Source organism: Podarcis cretensis, assembly GCF_951804945.1.
Source record: "Podarcis cretensis genome assembly, chromosome: 4".
Classification (NCBI taxonomy): domain Eukaryota; kingdom Metazoa; phylum Chordata; class Lepidosauria; order Squamata; family Lacertidae; genus Podarcis; species Podarcis cretensis.
Window position 1 is genome coordinate 22,816,826 of NC_137173.1, and position 15,379 is coordinate 22,832,204.

The 15,379-nt window shown below is 46.5% G+C and overlaps 2 protein-coding genes across 2 annotated transcripts in view; both read right to left on the reverse strand.

The window, feature by feature from the left end:
• The window catches only part of ALKBH8 (alkB homolog 8, tRNA methyltransferase), a gene marked incomplete at its 5' end in the record, with an annotated part of 258,458 nt that overhangs the window by 159,122 nt on the left and 83,957 nt on the right, over window positions 1-15,379 (reverse strand). The gene's annotated exons all lie outside the window — the stretch shown is intronic.
• The window catches only part of SLC35F2 (solute carrier family 35 member F2), a 28,266-nt gene continuing 25,175 nt past the window's right edge, over window positions 12,289-15,379 (reverse strand). Inside the window, exon 8 of the mRNA XM_079973965.1 lies at window positions 12,289-14,798. Coding sequence (XP_079830091.1) covers window positions 14,550-14,798 — 249 coding nt within the window. The 3' untranslated portion in view covers window positions 12,289-14,549. The remainder of the gene's footprint in view (window positions 14,799-15,379) is intronic.

Below are 15,379 nucleotides of genomic sequence, written 5' to 3' on the forward strand. Positions count from 1 at the left end.
TTCAGCCACACTGGAAATGACTGAATAAAATGACTGATATTCTGATAATATTGTAGAATGCCTAGTTTAGATTCTTAGTATTTTTAAAAACAAAACAGTACGTACATGCATTTCTTACTGATTGTAGATCAGCAATGTAGGGTTACCATAATAACTTTGTCAAGTGCTTTGAATTGATTGTGTTAGTATATTTGCCAGGCAGAAGAGAACATTGCGAACTCTGCCGCACGCCTGATGAGAATGGACGCGTTTGTCCTGAACTTCATGCCACGTAGAACTAACATGTGTAATATGAGTAAAGGTCAGCATTAAAATAGCCATTAACATGTTTCCTTCTTCAAATTCCAGGAGCAATGCAGTCGCAGAGAGATGCAATCTTTTAAATTCATTTCAGCCACATACAAGAAATTCATATTTTAATATGTGCAGCTTTGCGTTAGAGCGAGACAAGGCACCCTGTTTAATAAACCCATCTCTGAGCTGGAAAACATAAATTGGATTAATCTAAAAGGCTTGCCAAGAAACTGCCAAGGACCCCATCCCTCAGGGCCTATCAGGTTTATCAGCATTCTCTTATTTTGATGGCCTTTTATTTACACATGATATAAATCTAAGAGAGGCCGCAGATACTTTGAAGGATAAGATTTGAATTTTAAATCATCTCCTACTGGAGGCAGGAGACATGGGGAAGAGTAGATGCTCGCTCTTTTGAAGTGCAGAGAAGTGCATAGCAGAAGACACAATTATTTTGGTTTAGGATGATGCTGATTACTAGGGATGTTACTTCCAAGGAAGCTGAATGTTGGAAGATTCGGAACTGAAAATAAAAAGTACTTCTCCACACAGCACATAGTGCCTTCTTGCGAGTGGCACCCACATTAGAAAATTTCCTCCCCAGGGAATTTTGTCAAGTCAATTATATTGTAATATTCTGAGCAGGGAAGACCCTGCTCCTTATGCCCGTCTGTCAGATGTCATGTAACTTAGGGTTACCAGATGTCCCATGTTCCCGGGAACAGACCCCGGATTTGCAAATCTGTCCCCAGACAAATTCCGTCCCCGGAATGCCCCCAGATTTGCAAATCTGTCCCTGGGAAACATGGCAGCAGCAGGAGCTGCTCGCTGCTGTGGCGCCCGCCATTTTTCCTCACTGGAAGTCCCCATATGATGTGTCTTGTGCACAACACGTTATATGGGGACTTCTGGAGAGGAAAAATGGCTGGTGCCACGGCAGCGAGCAGCTCCTGAAGCCAGCCAGAGCCAACTGCGCTACCAGGCTGGCTCTGGGTTGCTGACTGCCGCCGCCACTGCCAAAGCCTCACATGGACTGCTGCACTCCGCTGCCCAGGAGGACTCTCCTGTGTGAGTGTCTGAGGGCCCTGCTCCTTCCTGCCACTCACCATCTGGCCTGGGGCGGGGCCTGAAGCCTCACAGGGACTGCTACGCTCTGCTGCCCAGGAGGACTCTCCTGTATGTGAGTGTCTGAGGGCCCTGCTCCTTCTTCCCACTCATCATCTGGCCTGGGGCGGGGCCTGAAGCCTCACAGGGACTGCTGGACTCTGCTGCCCAGGAGGACTCTCCTGTGTGGGTGTCTGAGGGCCCTGCTCCTTCTTGCCACTCACCATCTGGCCTGGGGCGGGGCCTGAAGCCTCACATGGACTGCTGCCCTCCGCTGCCCAGGAGGACTCTCCTGTGTGAGTGTCTGAGGGCCCTGCTCCTTCCTGCCACTCACCATCTGGCCTGGGGCGGGGCCTGACGGGCCTCACTAGGACAGTTGCTGTTACTGCTGGAGGGGTGCAGAGTGCTTTTAAAATGTTTTAAAAAATTTTATTTTGAATTTTTTGTATGTGGGGTGGGGTGGGGTGGGGTGGATGTTTATTGGGCCTGGGAATTTGTTTGATTTTATGTTTTTGTAATTTTTATAATTTTTATTGTTTTTTGTTTGTATTGTTTTATTTGTGTTGTTGCTTTTTTTGTTGTTGTTTTTTAAAGGGGTTATTTTGTTCTTAAGGGGAGGGGTCAGGGCTGCCGGGGAGTGGGCCCCAGCCCACAAAATGGCTGGGGCATGTTCCACAGGGGGGGATGCACTGGGACAACCGATCTCAGTGATCACGGGTAGGAGGAGGAGTTACGCTAAGACCAGACCATGTCATTACAGAGGAGGCAGGTTTAGTCGTTGTCTGAGGACTATCCCTGCCTCCGGGTCTGGTCCTGACCGGATGAATACTAGAATCAGCAAGGGATACCCACATGACCTGAAAGTGTTGCTGTGCAATGCCAGGTCAATGATTCATAAGACCACTGCCATCCATGACTTGATCATGGATGGAGGACTTGACCTGGCATGTGTAACAGAGACTTGGTTGGATGAAGCAGATGGGCCTGTCCTTGCCGCTGCTTGTCCACCAGGTTTCTCTTACGCACAGCAACCCAGGTCATGTGGGCGGGGAGGGGGGGTTGCAGTGATTTTTAGGAAGTCATTAGTTTGCACCAGGCGTCCTATTGGGAAGACCCAGTTTTCTGAGTGCATGTTCTGGAAGTTGGGCAATAGGGGCAGTACAGGATTCCTTTTGGTGTACCGACCTCCCCGCTGCACCAAGGATTCCCTGCCCGAGCTGCTTCAGGTCGTGGCGGATGTTCTCCTGGAGACACCTAGCTTGGTCGTCCTAGGGGATTTTAACATCCATGCCGACACGACCTTACAAGGGGCCGCTCGGGACTTCGTGGAAAGCATGGCCTCCATGGGGCTGTCCCTGAATAAGTCTGGCCCAACCCATAGCCGCGGACATGCCTTGGACCTGGTGTTTACCTCTACGGATGTTGGTGATCTGACACTAAGTAAAAGTGAAACGAAAGAAGTGCCATGGTCAGATCACTTCCTGGTGCAACTGGACTTCTCTGCGACCCATCCCCTCTGCAGGGAGGTGGGACCGATTCGGATGGTCCGCCCCCGCCACTTAATGGATCCAAATGGTTTCCAGAGAGTGGTAGGGGATGCTTTATCCCATGTTGATGGCCTTTCAGCCGATTCCCTGGTGGCCCGCTGGAATGCGGAATTAACCAGGGCTATTGACTGTTTGGCTCCGAAGCGCCCTCTCCGATTGCATGGAGCCCGGAGAGCCCCGTGGTTTTCCACGGATCTGAGGGCAATGAAACAATCGTTGAGACGGCTAGAGCGCCGGTGGCGGATAACCCATTCTGAATCTGACCGGACACAGGTTAGAGCTCAACGTCGAGCCTACCAAGTGGCGATAGCGACGGCAAAGAAGACTTTCTTCACCGCCTCTATTGCATCTGCAGAAAACAGCAGCAGGAGACTCTTTCAGGTGGTTCACAATTTAGCGGAACCACCTGTAACATCGGGGCCCAGTACGGGCCACATGTTTTCCTGCAATGATTTTGCAAATTTTTTTGCAGATAAAATCGCTCAGATTCGGGAAGAAGTAGACTCCACCGTGGGAGCAGGGCCGGGGCGGGAGAGTGCTAGAGTCCTGTCTGGTCAAGTTGTGTGGGATCAATTCCAAGCTGTTACCTCCGAGGATGTGGACAGGCTGCTCGGACGAGTGAAGTCAACCACCTGTCTCCTGGATCCTTGCCCATCCTGGCTTATAAAAGCTAGCCGGGAAGGACTGGGCGATGGGCTTCGTGGGGTGGTGAATGCTTCCCTCCGTGAGGGAGCCTTCCCAGACCCGCTGAAAGAGGCGGTTATTAAACCGCTTCTTAAAAAACCATCTCTAGATGCGGCCACGATGGCCAATTATCGCCCAGTCTCAAACCTTCCATTCTTGGGCAAGGTGATTGAGCGAGTGGTTGCTGAACAACTCCAGGCACGCCTGGAAGAAGCGGACCATTTGGATCCCTTCCAGTCGGGATTCAGGCCTCATCATGGGACTGAAACTGCCTTGGTCGCACTGGTTGATGACCTCCGGCGGGCTAGGGACAAAGGTGAGAGCTGTTTCCTAGTTCTGCTGGATCTCTCAGCGGCGTTTGATACCATCGACCATGACATCCTTCTGGACCGTCTTGAGGGGCTGGGAGCTGGGGGCACTGTCATACAGTGGTTCCGCTCCTTCCTCCTGGGCCGTGTTCAGAAAGTGGTGGTGGGGGATGAGTGTTCAGACCCCTGGGCTCTCACTTGTGGGGTGCCTCAGGGTTCTGTCCTCTCCCCCATGCTTTTCAACATCTACATGCAGCCGCTGGGAGGGATCATCAGGAGGTTTGGGCTGGGTGTTCATCAGTATGCAGATGATACCCAGCTCTACCTCTCTTTTAAATCAGAACCAGTGAAGGCGGTGAAGGTCCTGTGTGAGTGCCTGGAGGCGGTTGGAGGATGGATGGCGGCTAACAGATTGAGGTTGAATCCTGACAAGACAGAAGTACTGTTTTTGGGGGACAGGAGGCGGGCAGGTGTGGAGGATTCCCTGGTCCTGAATGGGGTAACTGTGCCCCTGAAGGACCAGGTGTGCAGCCTGGGAGTCATTTTGGACTCACAGCTGTCCATGGAGGCACAGGTCAAATCTGTATCCAGGGCAGCTGTTTACCAGCTCCATCTGGTACGTAGGCTGAGACCCTATCTGCCTGCAGACTGTCTCGCCAGAGTGGTACATGCTCTGGTTATCTCCCGCTTGGACTACTGCAATGCGCTCTACGTGGGGCTACCTTTGAAGGTGACCCGGAAACTACAACTAATCCAGAATGCGGCAGCTAGACTGGTGACTGGGAGCGGCCGCCGAGACCATATAACACCGGTCTTGAAAGACCTACATTGGCTCCCAGTACGTTTCCGAGCACAATTCAAAGTGTTGGTGCTGACCTTTAAAGCCCTAAATGGCCTCGGTCCAGTATATCTGAAGGAGCGTCTCCTCCCCCATCGGTCTGCCCGGACACTGAGGTCCAGCTCCGAGGGCCTTCTGGCGGTTCCCTCCCTGCGAGAAGCAAAGCTACAGGGAACCAGGCAGAGGGCCTTCTCGGTGGTGGCGCCCGCCCTGTGGAATGCCCTCCCATCGGATGTCAAGGCGATGGACAACTACCTGACATTCAGAAAACATCTGAAGGCAGCCCTGTTCAGGGAAGTTTTTAATATGTGATATTTTAGTGTATTTTTCATCTCTGTTGGAAGCCGCCCAGAGTGGCTGGGGAAACCCAGCCAGATGGGCGGGGTACAAATAATAAATTATTATTATTATTATTATTATTATAAAGGGGAACCAGGGACGTCCGCGCTACAAATTTCCTGCCCCCTGCCCCCTTCCCCCCTTTGTTCTGACTGATCGGGGGAGGCTCGGGAGTCGTGGGCAGGTGGCTGTTGCCGAGTTTTTAAAAAACTCTGTGCATTTATGCTTCACAGGGTGTGAAAGAATTCAATATGCATGTGTGCTTGGGTCCAGGGTCTTTTGCCTCACCATCCCCACTACAGACTCCCTGTTGCTACTCAGTCTTTTTTTTTTTTAAGTCCCCAGGTTCATTGAAAAAAATCTGGTAACCAACTATGTATTATGTTTTCATACCAAGTATGCAGAGGAAGGGCTAAAGACAGCAGCTTTATGGAATACCTTAAAGGTAAAGGTAAAGGTACCCCTGCCCGTACGGGGCAGTCTTGACAGACTCTGGGGTTGTGTGCCCATCTCACTTAAGAGGCCAGGGGCCAGCGCTGTCCGGAGACACTTCCGGGTCACGTGGCCAGCGTGACATCGCTGCTCTGGCGAGCCAGAGCCAGAGCCAGAGCCGCACACGGAAACGCCGTTTACCTTCCCGCTGGTAAGCGGTCCCTATTTATCTACTTGCACCCGGAGGTGCTTTCGAACTGCTAGGTTGGCAGGCGCTGGGACCGAGCAGCGGGAGCGCACCCTGCCGCAGGAATTCGAACCGCCGACCTTTCGATCGGCAAGTCCTAGGCGCTGAGGCTTTAACCCACAGCGCCACCTGCGTCCCGTATGGAATACCTTAAGAACTTAATTTAGGAGTTCTGGGACTCCTCTTAACATAAGGTTTCTTAGCAGTGGCATTTAGTTTCACCCATCACTAAACCTGTTGAATATTTATAAGGGTCCTGTAGTTCCTCACTTAAAGCCCACTTACTCGGCTGCCCCTTCCTTGTGAATGTGTCCCTTTTGGAATCTGGTGCTGTCCCTCCTGTTGTTTTGGAGGTAATGTGGGTCTTTCCCACCCAGTGGGCATCTTGCTTGGGAAAAGGACCGTGATCAAACAGAAAAGAACCACACTTGCTCCCTAGCAGGATGGGATCTTGTTGGCATCCATCTGTCGAGAGAGAGAGAATGGAGTGTGCCTCCAGGCGTGAAGTCAAACCGCTGTGTTAGCTGCACCAAAGTCACCACCCTGGGGGTTGGGGACAAGCCTGGGCAGTGTGTATGGAGGTTCTGGGCTGCCCAGATGACAAGACCTCCTCCTTGGCTTCACTGATGTGGTCCAAAGGAGAGCAACGCAATAGGCTTGGTTCCAGCTTGGCTGCAGGAGTTGCCAGGAGGCGGCGTACAAGATGTCGCCCAACCAGTTCAGATTTGTGTGGTTTGTTGCTTCTTCACCTTTTCTTCTCTCGGTTATAACCCGCAAGGCAATGGAGGTTTAGGGTCAGAGTTTTCCTTCTCCTAGATGGGCTACTTTCCCAGGTGGACGAGCCCCATCTACCCCTCAGTTCCCTCTACAGCATGTGCAGAAACCGCCTGTTAGAAAACAAGCCTTCACGGGAGAGACTGGCAACTCTCCCAGACTCCCGGCTTGTTTACTGGTGACCTCCCTGGCTGCAATCCCCGCAATTCCAGGATAGGTCTCGATAGGCGACATTTCCCAGCGTGGGTAAATGCATACCCCCTCCTTCCTTGCTTCCCTAGCAGGGAAAGGAGATAGTCTGACTTTGCAGCACTACACAAAACATGTCCGATCAGTTCAGACTTCAGCAAGCAAGTGACGAAGACTTCCTTTACAAACACAACAGGAAGGTCTCATATTACACACTGAGCAAATTCCAGTGAATTGCCCTGTGAACTGACTGTAACATTGTTTCCCACAGTCAGCCCCATCATGTGATGTTTTCGCCGAGCTGGTTTGCAGCTGCATTGCATTCATATCGTAAAATCGCCTTCTTGGCTGTTGGACCCACTATTGGTCTCATCCGCTCAATTTGCCAGAACTTGTCTTCACTTGCAGGGGAAGTCCCTAATTCACCAAGGGTTTGGGCCCCATCAGCTACCCTTACCTGGTTAGGCAGCCAGTCAATGCTGTTCCCAGTATGTTGCTACTATAGCATGTCAACAGCTTCTGGGACCAAAGGGGGACAAACTACCCCAAGAGTACAATGCGTCCTCCACCAGAGGTACTACTACTCCCCTAACATCCCATACACCCCAGCTGGGGATCACACCACGGGGGAAAAGTATGCACACCTCTGCAGGGACAAGGGGCCTTCTTTACAAAGAATGGCACTGGACTTCAGGGAGCATAGACTTGTAATTTTTCTTTTTATTTGTGAAGGTCAGAAGAAAAAAGAGTGTAAGTGAAGCATTAACCGACACCATAAAAATATCATCTCACTAGCTCTAGAATGATTTGTCATTGTTAGGTAAAGCAGAATTGTCAGCCAGGACAGTCACAGGTCTGTGGCATGTTTGTGTTGAAACAATGCATCTGCTGTACTTCCATCCCATGATTTTATCTGAGAAGATGGACTGCCAAGTCTGGTTAATTTAAGAACCTTAGTGAACTCCATTATTACAGTGGATTTTTAAATGCAAGGCAGCGCAGTCCTGTGCACATTTACTTAGAAACAAGTCCCACTTGGTCCGATGGTGCTTACTCCCAGGTAAGTATGCTTTACTGTGTTAGTGCCATGTGGAGAGTCACTCTTGCACTACAGGGTAACAAAAAATGGGCGAAAGATAAACAAGAACGTTTGTGGTATCCAGTATGACGGGATTTCACCAAGAGGCTTATGGGACAAGCACCAATTGGATATGAACCAGGATGTGAACTGGATTTGAAGCAGAACCAAAACTTTTGCAGGCCCAAACAATATTGGAAGCAGGATGGTAGTGATAGAAATCTGTTTGGGAACAATCCTAACCCCTGGTGTATCTGCTCAAGATTAAAAGGTAAAGGGACCCCTGACCATTACGTCCAGTCGTGGCTGACTCTGGGATTGCGGCACTCATCTCACTTTATTGGCCGAGGGAGCCGGCATACAGCTTCCAGGTCATGTGGCCAGCATGACTAAGCCGCTTCTGGCGAACCAGAGCAGTGCACAGAAACGCCGTTTACCTTCCCGCCGGAGTGGTACCTATTTATCTACTTGCACTTGGACATGCTTTTTGAACTGCTAGGTTGGCAGGAGCAGGGACCGAACAACGGGAGCTCACCCCGTCACGGGGATTCGAACCGCCGACCTTCTGATCGGCAAGTCCTAGGTTCTGTGGTTTAACCCACAGCGCCACCCGCGTCCCTTCTGCTCAAGGTTAGGGTTTGGCAGAAATGGCCATCCACTCTAAGGAGGTTTCCACAGCCATGGAAGTCCCTGCTTTAGACTCATGGAATTGTAGAGCTGGAAGGGACCCTGGGGGTCATCTAGCCCAACCCCTGCAATGCAGGGATCTTTTGCCCAACGTGGGGCTCAAACCCAAGACCCTGTCTGCCAAAGTTATGGGCTGTTGTGAAGCTATTGCCAACAGTTTGTAATGGGGGTGGACAACAGCAAAATATTCAGAAATAATGGTCCTTCTGGATTGTGTCAAAGGTCAAGTGAGAAAAGTACATATAGTGGTGGTTATTTATTTTGTTAGCTACTGCACAGTCTTTCTCATGAAAGCTTGGGCTACATATATAGATGGAATGTGAGCATAATCCCATGTATATAAATATATACAGATCTATTTTATTTTTTAAAAACTGTGAAGAACAATTTACATTTATGAAAATTTGAAAATTGTAGAGCTTTATGCTTTATGCTTTTAAACATTTATGAGAAGGAAAAACTTAATAGTTGAAAAACTAGACTCCATTCATACAATACTGGAATCAATTCAGTTCTGGTTCATTTGTTGCATTAGAAGTGATGTAATATTTGAGTTGACTGGCCCATTCTGGGATTTATCATTTCCATTTTTAATATTTGAAATCTGCAATAAAGTATTTTGAAATGGTGAGCAACTAACACTTTGACACTGTTGCTGCTGCTTTTAGCTTTATTGTTATTTTACACTCAGGACTTTTAACAAAGCTCCTAACTCAGGGGAGACCATTCCACTGGAATGTACCCAACATCAATTAAACCCATTGCAGCTGTATTTCACACACTAGCAATAAAAGTTCTAATGGCTTCAGAAGTGAATGCTTCTGTGATGATGGAACTGTGAGCTACTGTACATTGCATGGTAAAGATAAAGTTCCTTTTATAAATTGATTCATAAACTGCTGGGATAGCTTCAAAATACATAATAAATTATGTTTAATGCAGAATCCCATCAATAAGATTGCATGTTTTCGAATTGGGGACGGTGCAGAGATCATGAGCTGTGTGTAGTAGCAGTTGGGAACTGGCAAGGCCCTTGTTTTTGCAGCATTCTGCAGGAATCCAAGCTTCAACAAAATCCATGCGTATTCAAGGTTTCTCTAGCTAGACACACCTCTGGCAAGAAGTGTCTCAATATGGACATAAGAAGAACCTGCTCAATCAGGCCAATGGCCAGCATCCTGTTCTCACATGAGTCAGCTGAATGCCTTTGAGATGCAGTTTCCAGCAACTGGTATTCAGAAGCATACTGCCTCCAACAGAGGAGGTACAACATAGCCAGAATGGCTGCTAGCCATTCATTCTCCATGAATATGTCCAACCCCCTTTTAAAGCCTTCCAAGGTGGTGACCATCACGATCTCTGCCAAAGTACAGTGTGGGGCTGTTTAAAAGCCTTTTTGCAAACAGCCCCCCCCCCCAGCTTGCAGCCTGCCTCTGCTGCTCACCCACAAAGGCTTCTGACAACTGTGAGCAGCGGCAATCTGAGGCTGTCTCAGCCCAACTTGATTAAACCCTGGTTCCACCCAAATTCACCCAATTTGTGTCAGATGTTAAAGAAATCCAGTACTTAATGACTGTAATTGACTCATACATCGTGGTTTTGCTCCATAATGATCCAGAGCAAGTCATAATGAAAAACAATGCCGGGTCCTTCAAAATAACTCAGGACGCAATCAGATTCATCCAGTATTATTTACTCAAGGCAAATTAGCATAACAGTCATAAATCCAACTCTTCCAGATTGGCATCTCCTTAAGAATCCTGTTGCAGCAAAACCTTAACTTAATAAGACTAAAACTTAGCACCTAAGCATACTATGTACAGATCACCAGACAGGAACAAAGTAGAGAGAACCAAGAAAGAAAGGGAGAAAGGGAGACCAGGCTCTTTCTGTCCTGTCATTATAGCCAGCATGACCTTGAGAGAGATAACTGGGCCAGAGTGAACAGCTGCAATCAGCTTCTCTGAAGAAATAACCCAAACATCAGGAACCTTCTGCTTCTTTCCAAGCAGAATGGAAACTTACTTGTCAGTCAGAAACTTCCGGCTTGTATCACAAAGAGAAAGTTCCAGAATCTTCTTGAATCGATAGATTTCTACAATTTAAACCAATACTTTCTGTACTTCAAAAATGCAAGCCATGACAGTTTTGCTGTTTTCTTTTACTTATTTACTTTTTATCCTGTATTTTATTCTACTCAAAGTACCCACCAAAAATGTTGCAATCTTTCCTCATAGGGGAGCTGCCAAATTGATTGATGGGAATTTGCAGCTGCAAGTGTGTTAGTGGGCACTAGGTCAGGTGACTTGAAGAGAGGGTTGAACAAATCCAGGGGCGACAGGGCAAATCAACAACTGCCAGTTATGTCTAAATGGAACCTCTAGTTCCAACACAGCCAATACAACTTCGGGTACCAGAGCAAATTTTCTGCTTGAGGGCTTCCGAGAGGCATCTGTTTGGTGGCTACAGGAAACAGGATGCTACCTTTGGTCTGATCCAGCAGGGTTGTTCTCCTTATGTTATTTTCTTAAAGGCAGAAACACACAATCAATATAACTGCACAAAAATGCTCTTCCTGGACCGTACCACTTCAGATTACAGGAGAGATACGCATGTCATACTTTTTTTTTGTAAGCCTATATATATATCCATATGGCAAATAAGTTGCCATCTATGGTCTTCTTCACTAATAATAATAATAAAAATAATATGCTTTTATACACGCAAAGTGTTCCTTTTATAAAAAAAAAAATCCTACAGGAAGTCAAAGATGCAATTTGACTTCCCTGCGGTTTCAGGTGGAAGAGTCCAGCAAGAAAGAGAGACACATGGTGATCCTGCTGTTCTTATAGCTCAGTTGAGAGGCTGTGGCATGTCAGAAATTGGGCAGATTTCCCATGAAAAGTCTTTCCCTGGAATCTACCCAGCACACACAGTTCCCCATTTCAGTTGTTAAGCGTTGCATCCAGAATGTACAGGACAACTGCACCTGAACCCAGCCTAATTATCTCAGGAAATGTCTCTACAGCAAAGCTGCACCTGCTTTGCTTTGCTACAGCTCATGTTTACCTTTCCAGCTGAGCAAACACACACCCTCTGCTGACAACCAGGCACTTTGCTAAGGGAAAATGGTTCTCTGGGTGCCATCTTGTGGCCAGAAGGTACTCTTACAAAATACTGAGCACCCATCTAACGTGTAATTTCTGGCTCGACATTAAGGCACACTTTTTAGAAAGCGTGTTTCTGGAGGGGCAAAGGAAAGTATTCACTAGTGACACACAACAGGGATGGGGCAACTCAGCCAGATGGGCGGGGTATGAATAAATAAATAAAAATATTACCATTCTTATTATAAGGAACCTAAGCCCCTCCAGATATTGTTACGACTCCAACTCCCCTCAGTACAAGCCAGCATGGCAAATGATAAGGGATGATGAGAGCTGTAGCCCAAAATTTGGAGGGCCAGAGTTCCCCACGCATGACAGGCAAGCACAAATTCTGAATTACAAGCTCACTGAAGAGGGGAGCAACCATAACTGATTGCTTTGTGTATTTCTGATGCACTGGTGGAGTGTATTCTTGTGAATTTGCTTGGATAACTTTTGATATATTGTAAGGCAAAGAGAGGGGCAGGAAGCTCTAAATTGTCCTCTCTGAGCTTAATCTACCTCACAAGGTTGTTGTGACTTATAAAGGGGGGACACCATTAAGCCAATAAATGCTCTTTTGAGGAAGGGTGAAACGTAATAAAAAGGCCAGCCAGAGAAATACTGAACGTCTATTTATTTTCCATCCTTTAAACAAAACTTTAATATGAATTCCATTCCCATTTTAAACATGCTGCCATGGAACTGTACAAAAAAGGATCCAAAATCATCTCACTGTTTATTAAACAGCGTAAATCTTTATATAATATATTGATACTTCGCGGGTGGGGGGACACCCATGTATATCAAAAGAGCAGGGTTACACTGTGGTCCTAAACAAGTTGAACTGAGAGGCTAACTGAGTTCAAATGGCACTTAATACTTAATAATGGCTAGGAGTGCGGCTCAAAAAGAATAGCAGCCCTGGCACAAACTCCTCTGAATTAATAGTTTCAATGCAGCAGATTGCAGCCCTAAATATTTAGTTGATGAAATGAGCAACTCTCCTCAGATTCTAGTCAAACTGGGATAATAACCATCTTGATAAGGACCCAGCCTAAAAAGCAACTTTATCACAGTGTTGCAGGATCAGCTTCCAGTATTATTATTCAACGGCGTTGGGCTTGAACTATTGTTCAAAAACTATTTATAACAATAATATTATGACACAGCTGGAGAAACGTTAGCACTGATCCAGAAAAAGCAAGGTAACACCCACAAACAGAAGAGAGTGCTGTTGCAGAGAAGTTAAGTTGGGGAGAGCATGAACACCATATCCAGGAACTGGGAGTATCACATGTCACCAAACACCTGCGGTCAGCTCCATTAGAGCCAATCGTTGGTGGTGATGGGGAACATGGGGACAAGACCTCTGCCCTCAGTCTTGGTACCCCCTTCCTCTTAACAACTGGTGTCAGAGCTGATGATCTGATGCAGGCATGTGGCTTTCTGTTGAACAGCACTGGAGGGTGTGAAAAAGCTGCCAGTACTACAGTGCTGACCCAAACCTTCAGGCACAACACGTAGACCAGTTGAATACTTTAAACAGGACCAGTAAGTTGTTCGACTGGCAAGGGAAAGAAAGAAGGCCTAAATCAAATACCTTTTCCCCGGAAGTATTCAACCTGTTTTTCCTAGAGCTGGCAGCTGGATTGGATTTGGAAACGATGGACACAGTTTTGGGCCCGTGACTCCTCCAAGTAGGGATACACGCATATAGATCCGTGCATCCTAATCTCTTGCTGGATAGGGGCCCAAATATTGATTATGCTTCGACAATATACATGGTTACAAAATGTGCATAGGTCATGTACAATTGGTCCTGAAAGCATATCTTATAGCTGCAGAGGTGTACACCATGAGGCAAATTGTCAGTGAATGGATTTAAATATATATATTTTTGTGGCTCGATGTTTTATTTATTGTGGCGAAAAAGACCACCTTCACATTTCCAAAAAGCTGATTTACACACGGGATTTTGCATTCCTCAAACTTAACACACACCGAGTGTTTACCTGTTGAGCTATCTGCCACCAGAAGGGGGGGGGGGTCTACTCTAAAGTATATCTGAGATCCAAAAGGATGAGACAATTTAATGAAGACAGAAACAGTGCCAATAGGGAGGCAGGCTCAGTGCATCCTTTAATTCAGATGGGTTCACCCTAGGTTGCTTCAATCAGCATCAGAAAGTGTCATTTTCCAGTCTCCAAGTGTTAAGGTTCAATTAAATTATTGCAAAGATGATGAACAAACTCTGAATTTTAACTGTGTAGGAGTAGGAAATGGTTAACCAATTCAGTTTTTTAATAGAGATATAAAAATGTTTCTAGTCCTTATCACTTAATATTTAAAGATGGTTTCTGGCCCTCATTGTCTAAAGACAGGGATTCACAGCTCTTCACAGATGCCTTTCTGTCTCTCCCTTTACAGTTTCCAGCTTCTCTTTCAGTACTGGCCATCTAACCTGTTTCGAGTCTCTCTTCCCTCTCTCCTCCTTTCGCCAATCTTGTTCTTGCCAAAAATATTCCACAGTCCTTCAAAGTGCAAACCTTGGAGCCATGAGTGCAATTTGGTTTCTTTAGTGTCAATTTTTCTCTCTCTCTCTACAGAGAGCATTGCTAGTCGTTCCCTTAGTTGTCCCTACCTTTTTATTTCCCTGTCAGCTCCAAGGACAGATCTTCAGTGAACATGACTTGGTACAGGTGGTTCGACTAAGGATCCGGCCCTTGTTATCTCGCGGTGAAATTCTAGGCTTTGGCATGACCACAAACTCCACTGTAGGCATCTCTCCAGTTTAATCCAACCTAGCGCAGCATTACATTAATCATCTCTTGTTTACTGACATTCCCAAAGTAATTCCAGCAGCTCAGAGGCTGTGCGCTTCACAAGACGGTTAGTTTTGTGTCTAGCGCCTCCTCTGTCTGACTTCCTTCCTTGCTGTGTTGTGCAGGTGAGACGATGGACACATTCAGGTGGTTCTCTTCAATTTTTAAGGCAAGATTGTCAAACCCAGTACTGGATCCCAAAGGCAAGCTGGTCGAGGCGGCCTCTGCACTGCGGGTCGGCGTTGAGCAATACATGATGAATCCCACCATTATGACAGCAAAGGACAGGATATACAGTGCTGAAAACTGATAAAATAAGAAAAGAGAGGAAGAATCAGGGTGTCTGTATAGACAAATGCCTTGCGGTCACAAAAATCACCTTAAAACTCATTTTATTTGCACTGAGCAGTAATACAGGACTTTTATCTGCTTGGCATTGTTTTCTGCTGTTTTCTACCGTGTTGCCAATTGTTCTGATTTTTAAAGTATTTTAATTGTACATTTGTATTTCAGAATTGTTTCAGTGGTGCCTGTTTATATACTTTTTTAAAAATTGCCTTTAGCCTGGACACCTCTTTAAATTGCCCGAAGGTGGCGCGAGGCAGAGGTGTAATAATAATAATACTAGTTATAATTAATAATGATTTTATTATTTATAAATATATTAATTATATTTATTATAATTAATAATGATTTTAATAATGAATCAATAATGATTTTATTATTTATATGCCACCCATCTGACTGGGCTGCCAGGCTTCCAAAAAAAATAGTAAAACACAACCATGCCACAACATCGCAACACCTTTTCACTTGCACCTTTTCCACTTAACCCAAAAGGCCTGTGAGATTCGGTGGACAGGGAAAGACGGAAAATTCTTATATCT